General features: G+C 43.0%; 1 protein-coding gene and 1 pseudogene across 1 annotated transcript; both read right to left on the minus strand.

Moving 5' to 3' along the window:
• Positions 1 to 1,007: 1,007 nt before the first annotated feature.
• LOC132787683 (ubiquitin carboxyl-terminal hydrolase puf-like) lies at positions 1,008 to 2,762 on the minus strand (annotated as a pseudogene).
• Positions 2,703 to 16,882, minus strand: LOC132787675 (ubiquitin carboxyl-terminal hydrolase puf-like). The gene is given in 22 exon segments (XM_060794907.1): positions 2,703 to 2,794; positions 2,857 to 3,196; positions 3,600 to 4,548; positions 4,895 to 5,247; positions 5,321 to 5,511; positions 5,581 to 5,752; positions 5,810 to 5,915; positions 5,986 to 6,385; positions 6,855 to 7,037; positions 7,112 to 7,382; positions 7,435 to 7,553; positions 7,555 to 7,623; positions 7,683 to 7,718; positions 7,720 to 7,807; positions 7,875 to 8,434; positions 8,500 to 8,686; positions 8,858 to 12,211; positions 12,271 to 13,151; positions 13,455 to 14,370; positions 14,439 to 15,150; positions 15,221 to 16,336; positions 16,451 to 16,882. Coding segments are annotated over 22 exon segments (11,070 nt in total). The 5' UTR covers positions 16,494 to 16,882; the 3' UTR covers positions 2,703 to 2,770.
• Between the last annotated feature and the right edge of the window lie 152 nt (positions 16,883 to 17,034).

Consider the following 17,034-nt stretch of genomic DNA (forward strand, 5'->3'; position numbering starts at 1 on the left):
ATAATAAAATGCACATTGTTGCTGTCTCGTTAAATGTACACATTCAACACTTTGGTTGTTTTTAGATTTATATTGTTTATTTGAGCATAAGCAAAGTGCGTTGCCAATATCACCACATAGTAACAATGCTGGTAATGTATAGCTCATAAGTTTACAAATGTCGGGATTAAATTTGGAGCAAATGAAAAATTGTATAATGATGAACTCTTCTAGCAATATATATATAAAAAAAAAAAATTAAAATAAAACATTTATTTTTGTTGTCGCACACAGCCCTTATCGTCCTTACAGCAGCCATTTTCGGATTTGTTGCCGACGCAACCTGAATTCTTGCAACTGTTTCCACTCGATGACGTGGCCCCGATAGAAGTATTGCAGCCGCATTTGCCAGGCAATTTGCACTTGCAATTATCGCAACACTTCTCAGCAGTGCACTTGCACTCTGCATAATGAGAATTTGTTTACTATCATTGATAGATCTTTTATTTAATCATCAGATACTCACCTTTTTCACAACCAACACACGGCATTGCTACTCAGTTTTGTTATATCTTGTAACTGGAAAGATGACGAATTATCTTTGACAGAATCAGAAATACGAGTTTTACATTTTGGGTGTCTTTAAGCGCATGCGCATTCCTTATTTATCAAGGGTTGTATTGGAAACAATAATGTTTGAATTAAAGGTGTCAGTTCAAAAGAAAATGCAATCGAATGTGAAAATGAAGAGTTTACAAATTTTATTCTATAAAACAGTTTTGTGGATGTTTGATGAAAGGAAAGCAAATTATGTTCAAGCATTAATTTGCATTTCCATCTCACTTACTCGACTAATTTAAATTACTGAAATCATTCAACAAATCCAAAATAAACTGTTAAACTTAGATGCTGAATTAATTTTATTGTTATTTGCTCATCATTTCGTTTTTTTTTTCTATTTGTTGTTGAACATTTCATTTCGATCATTTGTAGCTTAAGACTAACATTTTATGCTCCCTTTAAAGGTATTATTATTTTATACTTTTTATTACTGTGTCCTTTGTGTTTCACATGGACAAATTACTACACTTATGTGCGTAGTTACAATTAATTTTCACATAAACTAAAGAACGCAAATATTTGTTAATTCTTATATCGTTCAGCAATTTACAATGAAGTTTGTTAGACATCCTTTATTTAAAACGTGCGATTAATTGTATAATATCTGTTCATTTATATCTAACATTTAAGTAGTAAAAATGTGTTCGGATAGGTAGGATATGAAGGAAGGAGACAGGGTTGGGGTTAAATCAAATACATTTATCAGTGCAAAACATACCCAAAGGTCCTACTACAACGTTATAGATATTAGCGTCTCATAAGCCGTTTTTAATTTCAGGTTTTCTTTATATCATTTGATTTCCCAAATACTTAATTATTTTTTCTTTTTACCTCAAAAATTAATGCATTTTATTTTGTTTTTGGCATTTTCGTATAGTATAACAATAGAGTTCTTGTTTTTAAAATGTATAAACATTTAACTTAGCTATAATTTTCATATTTGCTTTGTTTATCAATTGGTAGTTCGACATTTGATGATTTTTTTTAAGATTCGGACAATTTATGGTCTTGAGATGTCTTTAAATAGTAACCTTGTATGATAATTGCTAACAGTATGATTTCATGTGTGTATTTATATGCTAATGTATGCATGAGTGTGTGTGAGTTACATATATATGATTTTCTATTCTGTTATGTTAATATGTGGCTAGCGTAATTTTTTCTTATATCAAATTGGATAAGTTTCACGCTTAAATTTCGAATAGGTTGTCTCACCTTAGATCTGGGCGTTTCTTTTTGGGCCTCAAGGATATGAATGCAGCTCTATTCACGGAGCGCTTTAGTTGGTGTTCTTCTATTCTTAGCCTCTGGCAAAATGTTCCTAAATTATTGGCCTTCATCAGTCAAATGGTTTGCCGAAAAACAAAATGCTGAGCAAATTATTAAACGACAACTAAATTTGTGTTGGACTCGCCGCCTGGGAGGTTGACGCCACACCAACAACTGAACTGCTATCCGCTGCGGACAAGACGCTACTTACGACAGCAGCAGCAGATGTTGCATGTGGCAGTTCATCCTGATCCTGTCCATTCGACTTGAATTTTCCGGGGAGCGGTGATTGTGAAATCATTTCTCTCTCGATGTTAGTGTTATACTTGTCTTGCTGCGTATCAATTTCTGGTTCTGGCGGCGTAGATGCACCTTTTGGTTTTGATTTAATCGACGCCGCCACTGATGTAGATGCTTGCATAGACAACTCTTCACTGGGAGCTTCTTTGATGCACGTGACGCTACTGGACGTGTTCGCATCCCTTTTAATGATGCTAAATATGCTCTGTATGTAGCATTCCATGGTGAGTAAAGTACTAAGACGCCTCTTGCGATCCTCATTAACGCGATCTTGTGCCGTCTTTTTATTTGCTGATTTCCGATTGAGCGTGGGCTCTAGCTCATCTTCAAGCTCCGTTTCATCATCTGATGAGGGAACCGATGCTTTCTCTAGCTTATCCGATTCTGGACTTTCTATATGATCTTCCACCAAATCACTATCTGCCGCAGGTTCATTCCCAGCATCTTCAGCATCAAGTCGTTTGGCCATTTCCATAGACACATCTTCGGAATTGGTTTTATCGACTATGTCGATTTTCTCTTTTTGTATCCACCAGAGCCGTTTCTGCTGTAGACCCTGCTCCCAACACTGTGTCTTCCGTGGCCTTAAACGAGTCTCGTTTTAGCTTCTTGTTTGGGAATTGATCTGCAAAATAAAAGTTAATTTTTTGACTTATTGCACCCCATCTAATGAATCCACTATCTCACCACGTTCAGCTTCTTTTTTTTGAAGCGTTCACTCTTGTTGAGCAATGCTCTTAATGATCCACGCAGTTCTTTACGCACTGATGTTGGTACACCAGTTGCTTGGGCTATGACACGTATGGCGAAGAGATCGCCACACAGCTCGTCTATGTCGTCCTTTGAGTGCATGCCATAATTAATTGTGTAAATCATGCGGGCAACTGGAAGCTGTGCTGCGACCTTATGGTAGTAAATTTCCAAAAACTCTCTCACAAAGGCATCCTTTAACATTCTGCGCTCATCTCGTAACACATTGTGCAAATACTCTATCAGCAACTGATTCTTCACAAGCAATTCCGAGTATCTGGTTATAAATAATTGTGTTGGTTTTGTTAGTCGGGATTATCAAAAAATAGACTAAATAAATGTAAGTTTAGGACATTCCTATTATCTTTATTACCTATTATCACAAATTAATCATTTGCGTGAAAAATATATTCGAATGTAATCCATTGTAAAGCACATAGTAGGCATTTTTAAAAAACAGAATATTGAGTCTCACCAATTCAAATTGTTCTTCCCAAATTTTTAAATTTCAAACTAAACTTCAAGCCTCCAGTTCCTATAGTCTTTGAGATAAAGGTAATGATAGAATCGTATTCGATAGCAAAATGGTGGACAATCCTATGTAACTGTTAAGTTATATACCTCCAGTAGGTTTAACATATAGCTGCTTTTAACTTTGTTATGTCTAAGGAAACACTTACTTGTGCGTCAACGCATTGTTGTGTATGCCAACCCAGAACTTTGGAAAGTAGTTGAAATGCAGCGGAGTCGACTCAATAGCAACAAGGCAGTGTAACTTTACTAGTGTATCGTTGAGAGAACCCATGTTGACACACATTCGAAGCATGACATCGATGAAGTCGTGATATGGTCTGTAGAAGCTATCGACAAGTGCATCATACTCCACATCAAGACCTCGTGGGGTCAACTCAGCTAGCGCAATGCACATTTGCACCATGGGTCGAGGAGGACGCGGTGAATTCTTAGCACCTTGGGGCCAGGGTGTCTGCTTGGCTCCCCGACGTGGGAAGTATGGACCCAATGGACCAATTGCATTAGGTGCGTTTGCTACTGACAGATGACAGTTGATCAAAATGGGTGCCAATATGCTAGTTGCCTCGAGAGTAGTGTTGCGCACCAGCTCCTTGAGCACCTCCAGTGCCATTCGACTGATCTCGGGTGAGTTGAATGTGTTAAGCAAGGTGGCCAAGCGCTTGATGGCATCTGGAAGGGCCTTTGCTAATGCAGAGAGCTGATGCTGTTGGCGAAGAAAATGCTGCTGCTGCAACTGCATTTGCTGTAGTTGAAGGTGTTGCTGCATTTGTTGCTGCAACTGCTTCTCTTTCTGCTGTGGCGTCTGCGGTGCTTGGGTGCACTGTGCCTGCTGTTGTTTCTGCATCAGTTGTTGCTGTTGCAATTGTAACTGCTGTTCCAACTGCTGATGTTGTTGCTTCTTTTGTGCCGAATTATCTGTGCGCATACGCAGTGTTGCTAATAGTAGCACCATCTCGCCAAGTAGGTCTAGGAGATCTCCAGCCACATGGCATGCGGTGGCTTCGTGATGCATGGAATGTAGAGTGTGCAGAGCCTCAAAACACATTTCGATGCCGCCGTTGAAAATTACCAACATCCTGTCATCGTCATTGTCCACTATGTTAAGCAATTCAATTTTTAACATTTTAAAAACAGTTAAGAAAATATTATAGTCGATCTTATTTATAAAAAAAAATTTTTGAATAGAGTCTTCTACTTGTTCTGATATTGAATTCAATTAATCGTTGTTTATGGAATTTTAATCCATATTTATTTAAGGAAAGTAATTTGCAAAAATAAAATAAATCGAATACAAATATCTAATTTTCTATAAAATTAAAGTCTGGGGAAAAAAAACATTTATTTTTCCTAAAAACTTTCGTTTTTGAAAAGTAGGTGTCATACAGAAAGTTGTTAAGTTCCTTAATGTTGCTTAGTGCAGTATTATCATTGCTTCGCTTACCGAGAATTTTAAATGCACTGATGAGAGTTGACCAAGAGACCCGAGCATCTAGACTGCTTGTGTAAGAAACAATTACGGAGCGCCTAAAAGCGATAACATCCAGTTTCTCTTGTTCACTTGCATCCGGATGGCGGGTAGCAAAAAGAGCCATCAGTTTGAATAACTCATCGACAGCAGCGGCATATTGTGTTGGATGTGGCGTTATGTTTTTGAAGGCCCATTGCAGATTCTGATGCTGTGCTAGCTGTCGGGTAAGCGCCCGGCTTTGTTCACAGCACAAGCGCAATAGTCCATAATACGCTGGCAGCATAGAGCGATTGTAGGTTACAATTTCTGAATCATCGTGATCGGCACTAAAAATTAATGGATAGGTCAAATATTAAAGTGTATTCAATAAATACATTTAGCAATATATTCGAGTCCTACAGTATATAATTAAATGCAATGTTGCGCGTTATTTCCGGACAATTAGCCACCTGGGCCGCGTTCTCCGGGCAATCGACGAGCGAATGATGCCAAAAGGTAAGAAGGGCATGCTTATTATGATGCGCTGGAACGCTAGGTTCAGATAGGCGTGGATGAAATAGCTCCCATAGGGAACGCATAAATGAACCGATCTGTAATAAAAATAATATCTTTAGTCGTGCACCGCTTGAAGGGATATGCATCAGAATAGCCAAACTTGCCATTAGTTTTTCAGTCTTTGAAACCATACAATAGCTAAGTAGATTAAAATATGCAGTCAACTTCGTTGTGCCATGTGCTCCAATGTCGGCATAAACACGGGCTGGTCGCAGCAATCGGAGTAGTAATGTAATCACCTGATGCAGGACGACTTGGGCATCGCTGTTGATATCTCTGCGAGATTATATGATATATATGGGTGTTATTCACGGTTGTGATGACAATATTTACCTATAACTGTGTGGGTTGAGAGCCAATAACTTGTGCTGCGAATGGGCACGGAAGTTGGCACGAAACGGTTGCGACGGCACCAACGCCACCAACAGACAGGCAGCGGCTACAAATGTGAATTTATATATGAGCTAAATGCAACTGAATGATGTATATAAATATTTATAAATTTTTACCATTTCTAACGCGCGTATTATCATGTGCAAGCAGGAATTGTTCCAACCACTGCTCGGCGGACTGCAGAATCCAAGCATGCGCTATTTTATTCTTTGTTGCCTGCAGTGACAACCAGTCAAGCACAGATTGTGGACAGTATTCTGCAGCATCCCACATGCGCGGTAAAACAAGCTGCGTGAAACAGGGTAGCCCAACAGGTCCTCCTTGGGTCTCAGTCAGCAGGGTAAGCAGCTTGAAAAACGGCGCACAGAGCTCGGTGTGCTTGGTGACCGAAGCGAAGAGCATACTTATGATTTGTGTGGCTAAACGATCATCCCAGCGGCACAGTGCGTGTATTAAATGCTTCGTCTGGTGCGGATTAATGCCATCCTTAATTTGTTGATACAAAAATGGAAATCCCTATAAAATATGATAAATCTTGTGTTAGTTACTCATTGCTATACTAATTTGGATCCTTAAATATAAATCGGTTAACGGCATCCTCGACTGACTGTGATTTTGATACAGTGAAACGTTTGCTGAATTTCAGAATTAACAGAATATGTTTTTACTCTTGGCACACACAATTTGGAAACCATCTTATGGATGTAATCTCCAATATGACATTATATAAGAATAAACAAAAGTGTGAATACACTAATTTTTTTTCCAAAAGCCAATGCAATGATAACATAAAAAAAATTCAAACATCAACACATAGTTTCAATTACGAACATATAGACGAGTATCGAATATACAATACACCCAAGAAAAAAAAATATTTCGAGAATTCAGATGTGTGCAGAAAAATGTTTAGTTATAGAATTCATTAATTAATCGAATTGGATTAGATGGAATAAATGACGCTTTGCAGTTTTTTCAGTATCACCTTTCCACCGGCAATAGCATTGAAGTCCTTGGGTGATAAACGTAACCGAAAGTCCGTTCCCCGTGACCGCTCAACAAGACTAGCACACAACGCAATCATTTTGTCTAAGGATGCTGGTCGCATTTTTTCCACTGACAGCGCCTCATCTGAAGAATTATCCTCGTTGTCCGAGCTGATGTCAATCTAAATTGTTAAAATAATTAGTTGCAGCTAAATTGAGAGAAGAATTTAAAGCTTTTAAGGCTTTGTTAACTCACACTGTCGGTTTGCTTATGGCCCAGATAAAAGTCAACCAGATTCTTAAGTACCCCAATTCGCAATAAAAACATTGCCTCCTCATCGCCCATGCGCGAAAACTCGCACAACAGGCTAAAGTATTCTGATAGATGGCGAAGATGTGAACGAGCCCCATGTTCCAGCAGCGAAATTAGTGAACTAATAAAGCGTGTTACACATGATGCCTGACCAATTAGCTCCCTGTCATCCTCGTCTGTTTCTACACCCAGATAATGGTCGGCGTGTGAGGGACTATAAAAGAAGCCATGTTATGATGTTTCACAACATTTAATGTTCAACTTACCGTAGTCGCTGTATGACATGAACCACAAGTCTTTGAAACATTTGACGGACCATTTGATTTGGGCATTGAATCAGTACTTGTACTGGCCAGAAGGGCTCTATTGACATGTGCGACAAAAAACCATTCGCAGGCCTCTTCACTGGCATTAAATTGCTTTGTCAAGAGCTCCACCCAAGGCACCATTGTTGGCTATAAGATAAAGACTTGGTTGAGACATATCGACGAGAAATACAAAATTCGTTGCTCACTTTTTCCTTGGCATGTATGAATGTTTCAATGAAAAAAAGACACAGATAGCTTGGCGGCCTTGCAAGTGACATCAGTTTCAGAGAGTAACGTCTGCGGTATATGGCCACATATCTGCCACATGAAACTGAAATTCAAAACGAGCATTATATCAATCCATTAATTATCGGCAGTGAAATTGTTGAAATACTCACTTGAAATATGTGTGTTCGAAAATGTTGCGATCTTGGAGAAACTGTCGATTGTCCTGCCATATCCAATCTTCTAGCTCCTTACTTAACAATGGACGAAACTGTAAGTGATTTAGTTTTGTGGACACTGTGGATTCCCCACCGGCGGCCGCCTTTGAGGTTGACGCCTGTGGTTCTTTATTGTTATCACAATTGGCTGTTATTCTCTCCACCTTCTCTTCTTTTTGTTTTTCTATGATCTCCTGTTCAATCTCTATTTCCAGTTTAGCATTCTTCTCATCGTTTTCTGATGGAATTACATTCTTTCCCTGGGCTTCACCTGAATATTTTTCTAAACTCGTTGCACAATTATCAATGCTAAGAGCTGTTTCCACTTTAATTGTTGCATCTATTTCTGGTTTATCCTCATTGGTTGGACTCGGAGTTGGAGTCGCTAACAACTCGGAATGCCGTCGCTGCAAATGTTCTGGCAACCGGCGCTCATAGAAAAGCATGTACGCAGAGTTAGTTTTCTCAAAACTAAAGTCTAAATACTTTTCGGTTACAGAGTCGTAGGTTTTGCTCTAAATAGACAAAAAAAAATATATATTTTCAATTAATCCACAAGAGCAAAAGCACAACTACATACCGTCATCTCCCCGCCGAAGCATTCGGCAGCAATTTGCGAGGGATCAAAGGGTTTGACCTCTGCATCATTAAAGAGGAACCAACGCTCGTGCGGATGATAATTGCTTTTCGTGCGCTCCTTTATAAAGCTGTAATAGTGTCCCCCATCGGCTGTTCCCGTGTGCACTGTGACACCAACCAATTCGTACCTGCGTTTAGATTTTGAATAACATCAGTGTGAAAATGAAGAATCTTTACTTCGATGAAGCAATCAATATGAATTGTTTCTAAATCAGCCTTTAAATGTATTACACAACAGTATTAGCATTTTTAAAGAAATGCAAACGGATCTAGTGAGACACTAAATGAATTTTACTCACTCATAGCACTCTTCGATGTCAGCGTCAAGTGTGGCTTCAGCTTTCTCGTTTTCAGCTTCCTCGCTAGCATCTTCATTCTGTTCACGCTCCCGTTTCTCGCGGTCCTCTTTATACTGCTGAGGCATAAGTGTCTTCTCGACATAGTGGCACATGTTTAGACGCAAGGGGAATGAAAAGTGCGTGTTCACCTTCTCCTTCAGCATGGTGACCATATTGAAAGTGTACCGCATCGTATTGAAGCAGAGTATCTGTGGCAACTTCTTAAAGCACGCTCGCTTCTCGGCGCGCACCTTTTTACCACACTGCGAACACGTGTACATGTTGTCGCCCTCGAGTGTATCCTTGACGGTAACCTCATCGAGTGACTCCTGCAGATTGCGCATATCAGCCACTTGACAGCGAACCGTATAGAATTCTTCGGCAGTGCGAGAGACATGGCCACAGTCCAGCGACACAACGTTGTTGCTTAAAGTGCCACAAAATAAGCGTTTCACCAGATGTTTTAAATCAGGCGTCATCTCCTCTAGCTTGGATACCAAATCGATAAAGAATTCCGCCATGTCCTTCTGCTCGCCCGTATTGAGCGGCTGATGATCCATCTGGTAAACGCGACAGAAGCTACGAGGATTATAAGCTTTACGCTCCGACTCCAGTAGATAGGCAAACATCCGCTGCAGTTCCAGCAACGTGGGTGCATGTTTTTGGGCGCCGGCCGGCGGGAGACGCAAAATCGCTGTTCGTGCCTGTGGCATCATATACAGGTGTTGAATACACGAGGCCATGTAGCAAGTGGCGCCCAAATTAGTGAGGCCAACATATCCGCATTCGGCGCGACCCTCGTCGCGCGGCCAGTAATCCCAGGGATATGGTTGCTTTGGCCCTGATTTGTGTTGAGCTAGCAATCGACCATGTAGATAACTATAGTTAGTAGCACAACCGCGACTCAACTCCACCAGCAGATCGTAGGCAGCGGCACGCGATGTGGCGGATTTACACTTGGGCTTCTGGCGATTCGACGGTGATGGCATCTCAAATAGAAACTCAATCAATTGCTCAATAAAACTCAATGCTTTGGGTCTGTACTTGTAGCTGGTATCGTACTTGATCAAATTAGACATCAGATTTAGTAAGCCCACGAGACCGTCATCCTGATACCCATGACGCAACTCGTGATAATCGCGACTCAGAATGCTGTCCGAGATGCTCTCGCACAGCATTTCAATGTCGATGCGTTCCTCCGCTACCATCTCGGTAGTCAGTGTGTCAACGAGTCGCGCCAATAGCCAGAAGTAATCCCGACAGGCCGGCCCATAAGGCTCTTTCCCCTCCTCGGATAACAAAAACTGTGTATGCTGCACAGACGAACTCATTTGTTCAGCACGCGGCAGCAACGCAATCAGTTTATGCAGCAATGGCGCCAGCAGCAAACGGTAGCTTTGGGCATTACCTAGGCATATGCGATAAAGACCGGCACAAATTTCACGACGCACTGCCGGCTCCGGGTCCTCTAGAATGAATTTTTGTAGCCAAGCGCACTGATCTGGTTGCGACCAGAGCAGACGACGTGCTTCCGACGAGGCATGAACAAAGCTCACCAAAATATTCATTGTAAACTGCACAAGTTGAGCGCGACCCCAAAAACCGGTGCGCAGCTGATGAAACTGATACGGAAACAGCAATGATGACGTGGAGCCTGCCGACAAATGATGATGCACCTCATCGTTAAGGATGCTGGATAACCGTTTCAGACACTGCGGCACCTCCATTAGCTGCAACATGAATGCATGCGGTCGCGACATCAGGACATGCACATCCTGCGACTGTAACTCTTCGAATCCCAGCAACCAAAGAATGCGCAAGAGGCTGGCCAAACAGTCGTGACGCCACTCGTTCAAAGTTAGCTCTTTTGCATGAGCGCTCTGTTGCAGCTGACCACCACTAAAGATTTCATACAGATGCTGTAAACCGCCGCATTTAATGAACGCCTCGCTCCATTTGCTGCTCTCGCCAAGAAGCGCTGGACGCACTGGAGTCGCTTGCAAGATAGTCGCCGGTAGTGTCGAAGGTAGCGGCGGTGTGGAGCAACCCAAAGGTCGTTCCAGATCTATATCGGTCTTTTTCTGACGCTTACTATTCTGCTTAGGATGATTTTCTTTGTCACCGCTGCTGGCTAGTTCGCTGACTTCCAGATCACTTCCGCCAGAGCGTGGCGTTGATGTCATTGTGGTCTCGGTGTCACCACCCAAATTGTCCTTGCTACAGTCACTACTGCTGCTGCTTCGTTTCGGTTCCGCAGACTGTTCGTTGCTGTTGCTACTATTGTTGTTACTATTGTTATTGTTGTTACTATTGCTGTTGCTGTTATGTCTTCGATTTGCGTTCTTTTTAAATCGCGGTTGCTCGCTAATAAGCAGATTGCCATTGGATCCTGTAGCACCGGTGGCTCCAGTGGCGCTAGTTACTTGCCGCGAGCCACTGCTTAAAGCTAAACTTTCCACAATATGCAAAGAATACATAAACTTTTGCAGATTGCTGGGATCAAGAAGTTCGCAAAATTTTTGCTTGATTTGTTTTTGCTTATTGCCCACCTGCTCCTGGTTGCCGTCAGCGTCCAATTGCTGCAATTCGCACAAATCACTGACCAGATTCTTGAATGCATCCAAGATATGCGGATTAGTGGGTAACATCGCCAGAATATCCCAAACGCGACGCGACAAAAGCTGCGCCTTCGTATGGTGTTGAAAATGCATCGTCGTCGATTGCGGTTTCATGTCACCAAGTGTTTGCATTAAACAAAATAGTTTCTCAAAATACTTGGGCTGAAGAAGCAATACTGTTGGAAGGCATTCCTTGGGTGGAGGCGGCAGCATAGACGGATGATCCATATTCGTTTCTTTACGTCGTGCCCCGCGACCACCCAACGAGACGTAGACAATTTGATTATCCTTAAAGCCGGCATCGCCTAGTGTGCGTTCGTCATAGTCCGACGTGAGCTCTTGTCCTTGTGTGATAATTCGTAAAGGTCCATCGTTAAGCAGCAGGCCCAAAACTGGAGCTGCCATGCCCGACTGTAAGCTCTCCCACCACTTAGACACTTCCGCCTTGAGATCGGCAATTAGATCACAGGTGTGCATGTGTAGCAGACTCTTCTCCGATAAACCAGCCTGTTGCAGAACAATGCGAAGTGGTGGACCACCGCCTTCATTCTTCAAATTGCTATGGGACCCAATGCCCTTACCCTCAATAGCCCAGCGACGCAAGTGAAATGCATAACGACGCCTGAATGTATCCAGATGCGTGTTGAGCAGCAGCAATCCTCGCTGAACGCGCATTAAAGCGTTCTCATCCTCAATTCTGTGGAAATAGGTATTGTAGTTGCATATATATAAGCACAATATGAAGATCTAACTCACTTTTCCAGAGCTGTTGCCGCCTGCACGAGGTTGTCCATACATTGTGACACAAACTCCTTTTCAAGTCGCAACTGTTGACCCATGTAGTACATGTTGATGTACTGAATAGCTGCAAGCGATACCTCATTGCTTTGGGCACGCAATGCAATCTTCCAGAGATGGTACATGCCTACTGCATTCGAGTTGGCAGCGATCGAGTCACTATGCTTTTCGTACTCGGCCATGGCAATGCGAGCGAAGCTGCAGAGTTGCTGGAACAGGCCCAATGCCACCATTGAGAATTCTTCTGGTCGCAGTTCTGGTAATTTCCTTAAGTACAAATGCTGCAGTGCATCGATGCCAAGCGCATGCTGATCACCACCTTTCGTTTGAGCTTGCAGCCAGGAAAAATAGCAGTCGGAGCATTCAGGATCATGCGCAAGCCAGTCCCACAGCGCATCAAGCTGCTCCAGCGTAAGACGAAAGCTCTTCGGGGAACCCACGGACGAGAAAATCGATGATAGAAACTGCAATCTTACTGAAACCTGCGTTTTGTGTGAGTACAACTGCAGACCTAGTTGCTGTTGCTCCCCATTTTGATTGATCAATAGTTCCGCATGTCGTCTGGCATAGTGTCGAATGTTATTAAAGAAACACTGCATCATTCGATGATTGCGTTCCGCCCACAGTGTCATCGAATGCGTGTCGGACGGTCGAAACTGTTGGAATGAGGCAAACAACTTCGGCAACAGTCTTAAGCTAACAATTACACTGCGATTGTTGGTCACGTTCTGCAAGCATCCCTCAATAAACTTTGTACGTAGCTGACGATCCATACTAAAGCAAAGCAGCGTTGCAAGAGCCTTCTCCGCCTCCAGTGCCAGGGACTCGCCAAGTTGACCCTAAGCAGTGAGAAGATTTTTAAATATACGGTAAAGAGATAGACAAATACATTTGGTTTTGTAATTAGTATTGTTTAACTGATAATTTCTTGTAACCTGCTATTTGCTAAGAAACGGTTTTTAAATGAACACCATTAAAATCTCTGTTATTTAAATTAACACTTAAGCTTATACTTTGATTAATATAACAACTGACAACATATGTACATTATTCTGTACACTTCACTAAATAAAATAGTTTAATAAAATTTTTTAGTTTTAAGACAGTTCTCAAGCCAAAAATATGTTGCGTAATGTACTTACAATTTTATCGTCCTGCAGTAAATCCCAAAGCAGCGTGTTTCCAGGCAGACATACATCATTGAGCTTGAATGTAGGCTGCTGATTGTTGCTCGATCCTGTGCTGGTGGCCTTAGGTGAGCTTTGTTGCTTATTGCTTACTTCAATTAGATCGCCATCCGAGTCGGATTTTGATTTGGCAACAGCTGCCGCGGCAGCGGCAACTGCAGCATTCGCCTGCTGTCGCATAGCCGCTAAAGAGTGCTGAGCTTTGCCAGTGGCCACAGCAGCGGCGGCCACAGCAGCTGCGGCTGCGGCTACATTTGTTTCTCCAGACTTTTGCATAGCCATTGCTGATTGGGCGGCCATCAAAGCTGCGGCTGCTGCAGCAAATGCTGGCGCTACACCACTACAGTTGGAGGCAGTTACACGTCCACTGTGCGAATTGACAAGCTGCGCTAATTCCTCCTCGCATGGCGAAACATCTTCGTCGTCAAAGTCAGCCAAATTCTTTTCCGATTTGTTGCTCATGGGCGACGAGTAACTGCCGTCATTCTCTGCGCCACTTAATAGCTCGCTAATGTTTGTTTCGGCAATTGCCCGTATATAGGGTCCTTCTCCATGCAAATGCTTTAAGACCGCTGCGGGAACCAATTGGTGGCCAGCGCTATCGCTGCACTCGTCGCTGTCAGCTAGTAGTTCACCATCACCATCGCCATCAGCATCGCCGTCATCGCTACTGGGCACATCTTCGGCGCCATCCCATATTTCAACGAGCTCGTGTGGCAGCAACTGATGCTGTTGTTGCTTGTTTCCATTCTTGGGTCGGCGTCGTTTGATGCTGGATTTTTTGCGATGCAGCTGCAGTTCCAGAGCGGCACGTGATTGCATCTCCTCCTCACTGCTTGTGTTGTCAATGATATTGACAATGCGATGGTTTCTAATGGCATACAACAAATGAAAGATGTAGGTCCTAATACAAACTGTAAATGATCAAGAGCCACTTACTTCATGTCCACCTTGGTTATCTCTTCGGCACTCAATTGTTTTATCTTCTCAGTTGTGGGGTCGCAAATGTGTCGCCTGTGTCGGGCCTGTTTACAAGGCGTTACTCCATCGACTGGACTCTTTTGGCCACCCCTGCCTCCTCCACCACCACTAGCGATGCTGCTGTCGTCGGCACCAACATGATCATCCTCCGTATTGCTGCCTTCTATACTGCCGCTGTCCGAGCTCGACGCCGTCACATTCGATCCCAGCAAATGATCCTGCATTAAATTCATTTGGGTGCGCGAGCAATCGCGTGTCCAAATCAATTTCGTCAATGCGGATGCGATGTAAATGCTCTGCTCCGTGTGCTCCTTGGGATCCATGCGGCACAGCAATGAATACAAATGCATGGCGGGTCTTGGAGCCAAATTCTTCACTAATGCCGGCAAAATATCGAATATGGTTTTTGAGCAGTGCTTCAGCTGCGTCGCCTGCCAGATGAGCTTGATATCTTCCTCGGATATTTGATTCTCCACTGCCAGAAAGTTGAGCAGTACATGCGCCTGCTTCACTATCTCCACGTGCAAGTTGGGACCAAACAGATGCTGCACTATTTGATTCTCTGTTAGCCAATTGGCAATGCGCTGTCCAAAAAGTTCCACTTCGTTAACCGTTTCAGTCGTACAGATTTCATTAAACAGATTAATGTGTGCATTGATCTGTGCCATGCCTTAAAATGATCAAAAAGATTGACACAAATAAGCAACTTGATCAATTAATTAGCTCTATTATTTACTTACCCGCTAGTCGCATTGTTAAAGTTGTCGATGTGAAGTACTTGAAGGCCAGTGCGAGACCCTCAGTATCGAAGTTGACAGCCACGTCCAGCGGATCACGCATCGAAGACCAAACAAAATCCGCCATGGCGCGAGTGGCAGCTGATCGAAGATTCTGGTCGGACAGCTTACACATGTATTGCAGAATACGACTACGCAGTGGAACAAACAGCTGAGTATTACAATGATAGTTGAGCCAGAGCTTCACATTTGATACCGTGGCCGTCATCGAGTGTGCCGTTGATACAGGCAAATCGGGATGCTCAAAGCACAGGGACATGGCTCCAAAGCCACCCGAATTGCAGAAGAGACTCACGTTGCGTAGCAGGTAAATGGGAAGATCGTTGTCGTGCAAATCACAGATTAATGCCAAGTGGTGAGCTTCCTCCGCTTGAAGGTCGTCTAAGCGCGAATGAATGCCATGCTTGTGGGCAATGTACAGTGGAAAGTTGAGCAGAAATACTTTTGAGACCAGCACCAGTAGTTTCTCCACCTCGGGAAGTATCCATGGCTCTTCAGTGTATTGCGTCTTACTGCTGCTACTGCTTGTTTGAAGAGCTGGTGCTGAAGATGGAGTCGGCGATGATGACGATGGCAGCTGCGTTTTAGGTGGACCCGGACCATCGCCTGAAGCGCGGTTCTCATCATCTCCGCTGGCTTCAACAAGTGCAACTTTCTTGTCTGATGATGATGAAGCCGAAGATAATGGTAGCGTTGTGCTCGAAAACTTAGATTCCTTGCTGTTTTTGTTGTACTCGACGTCATTCACTGCTTCATTAGACGCGTCCTTGTCGATTTTGTCGAACGAGTTCTTACGCTGTGCCTCAGCAACAACCTGAGCTGCACTCGCCGTCAGCCGCTTATAGCTGTCAATGAGGTGATCGATGTGCTTCAGATGTTGCACAGTCAGACAGATGAGGGACTGCACCACCAAATTAAAGCGATCATAGTTCTTATTATCCCGATACAAGCACATGCACTGGCGTTGAGGCCACGATTGAATGTAGTTGAAAGTTGTCTCAATTTCACTTTTGAGCAACAGCTGAAACTTAAGCTCCGAACTGGCCACGCGCACCTCATCTGCAAAATAAATAGGGTATATATGTGTGAGGGAAGGTGCGGGCAAGGAAAGATGCACACACGCACACATATGTTTAAAATGCCGACACTTATTGCATTCATTGCACTACTTACACAGCTCCAACAGATTTTGGAAATCGGCGCAAATCTCACACATTGTATTCGAGTGTTTCTCTATTGTGGTTCTACCAAAAGTTGTCGATGTCGTTTTCGCTGCCGCCGTTTCTACTTGCTCAGATCAGTTTGCTTTGCTTTGCCGTCGTTGTTGCCTTCTCCTCCGCCACCTTCTCCTTCACCGTCGTTAGCGTTTGCCGTTGTCGTCGCCAAGTGCAATTTTGTTGGTGGGCTTTTATTCGATCGTTTCAGTCGTTCAAAGCGTCCGATCAATTCCATTTATATTGTGCACTCAATGCCACTCACTCTCATGCACACAACACGCACTTGTCTAACATTGCATCCAAAATTACACTTAAATTCTAATAAATTTTTATGAATTGATATATTTTCTAGATATATTTTCTGTCGATAAGAAAAATCGCTACTAGATGAGCGATAGACGGCCAGACTGTGTGGTGGGCGGTCGATCAGTTTGCAGTACGACATTGTATATACTATGTGACATGCGATGTTTTTTTTTTTCGATATTCATTAGGTACAATGTGACCCTTGGGGGAGTATTAAATTCCTTTTCTATCGAA

The sequence above is a fragment of the Drosophila nasuta genome, chromosome 2R, assembly GCF_023558535.2.
Source record: "Drosophila nasuta strain 15112-1781.00 chromosome 2R, ASM2355853v1, whole genome shotgun sequence".
In the NCBI taxonomy this organism is placed as follows: domain Eukaryota; kingdom Metazoa; phylum Arthropoda; class Insecta; order Diptera; family Drosophilidae; genus Drosophila; species Drosophila nasuta.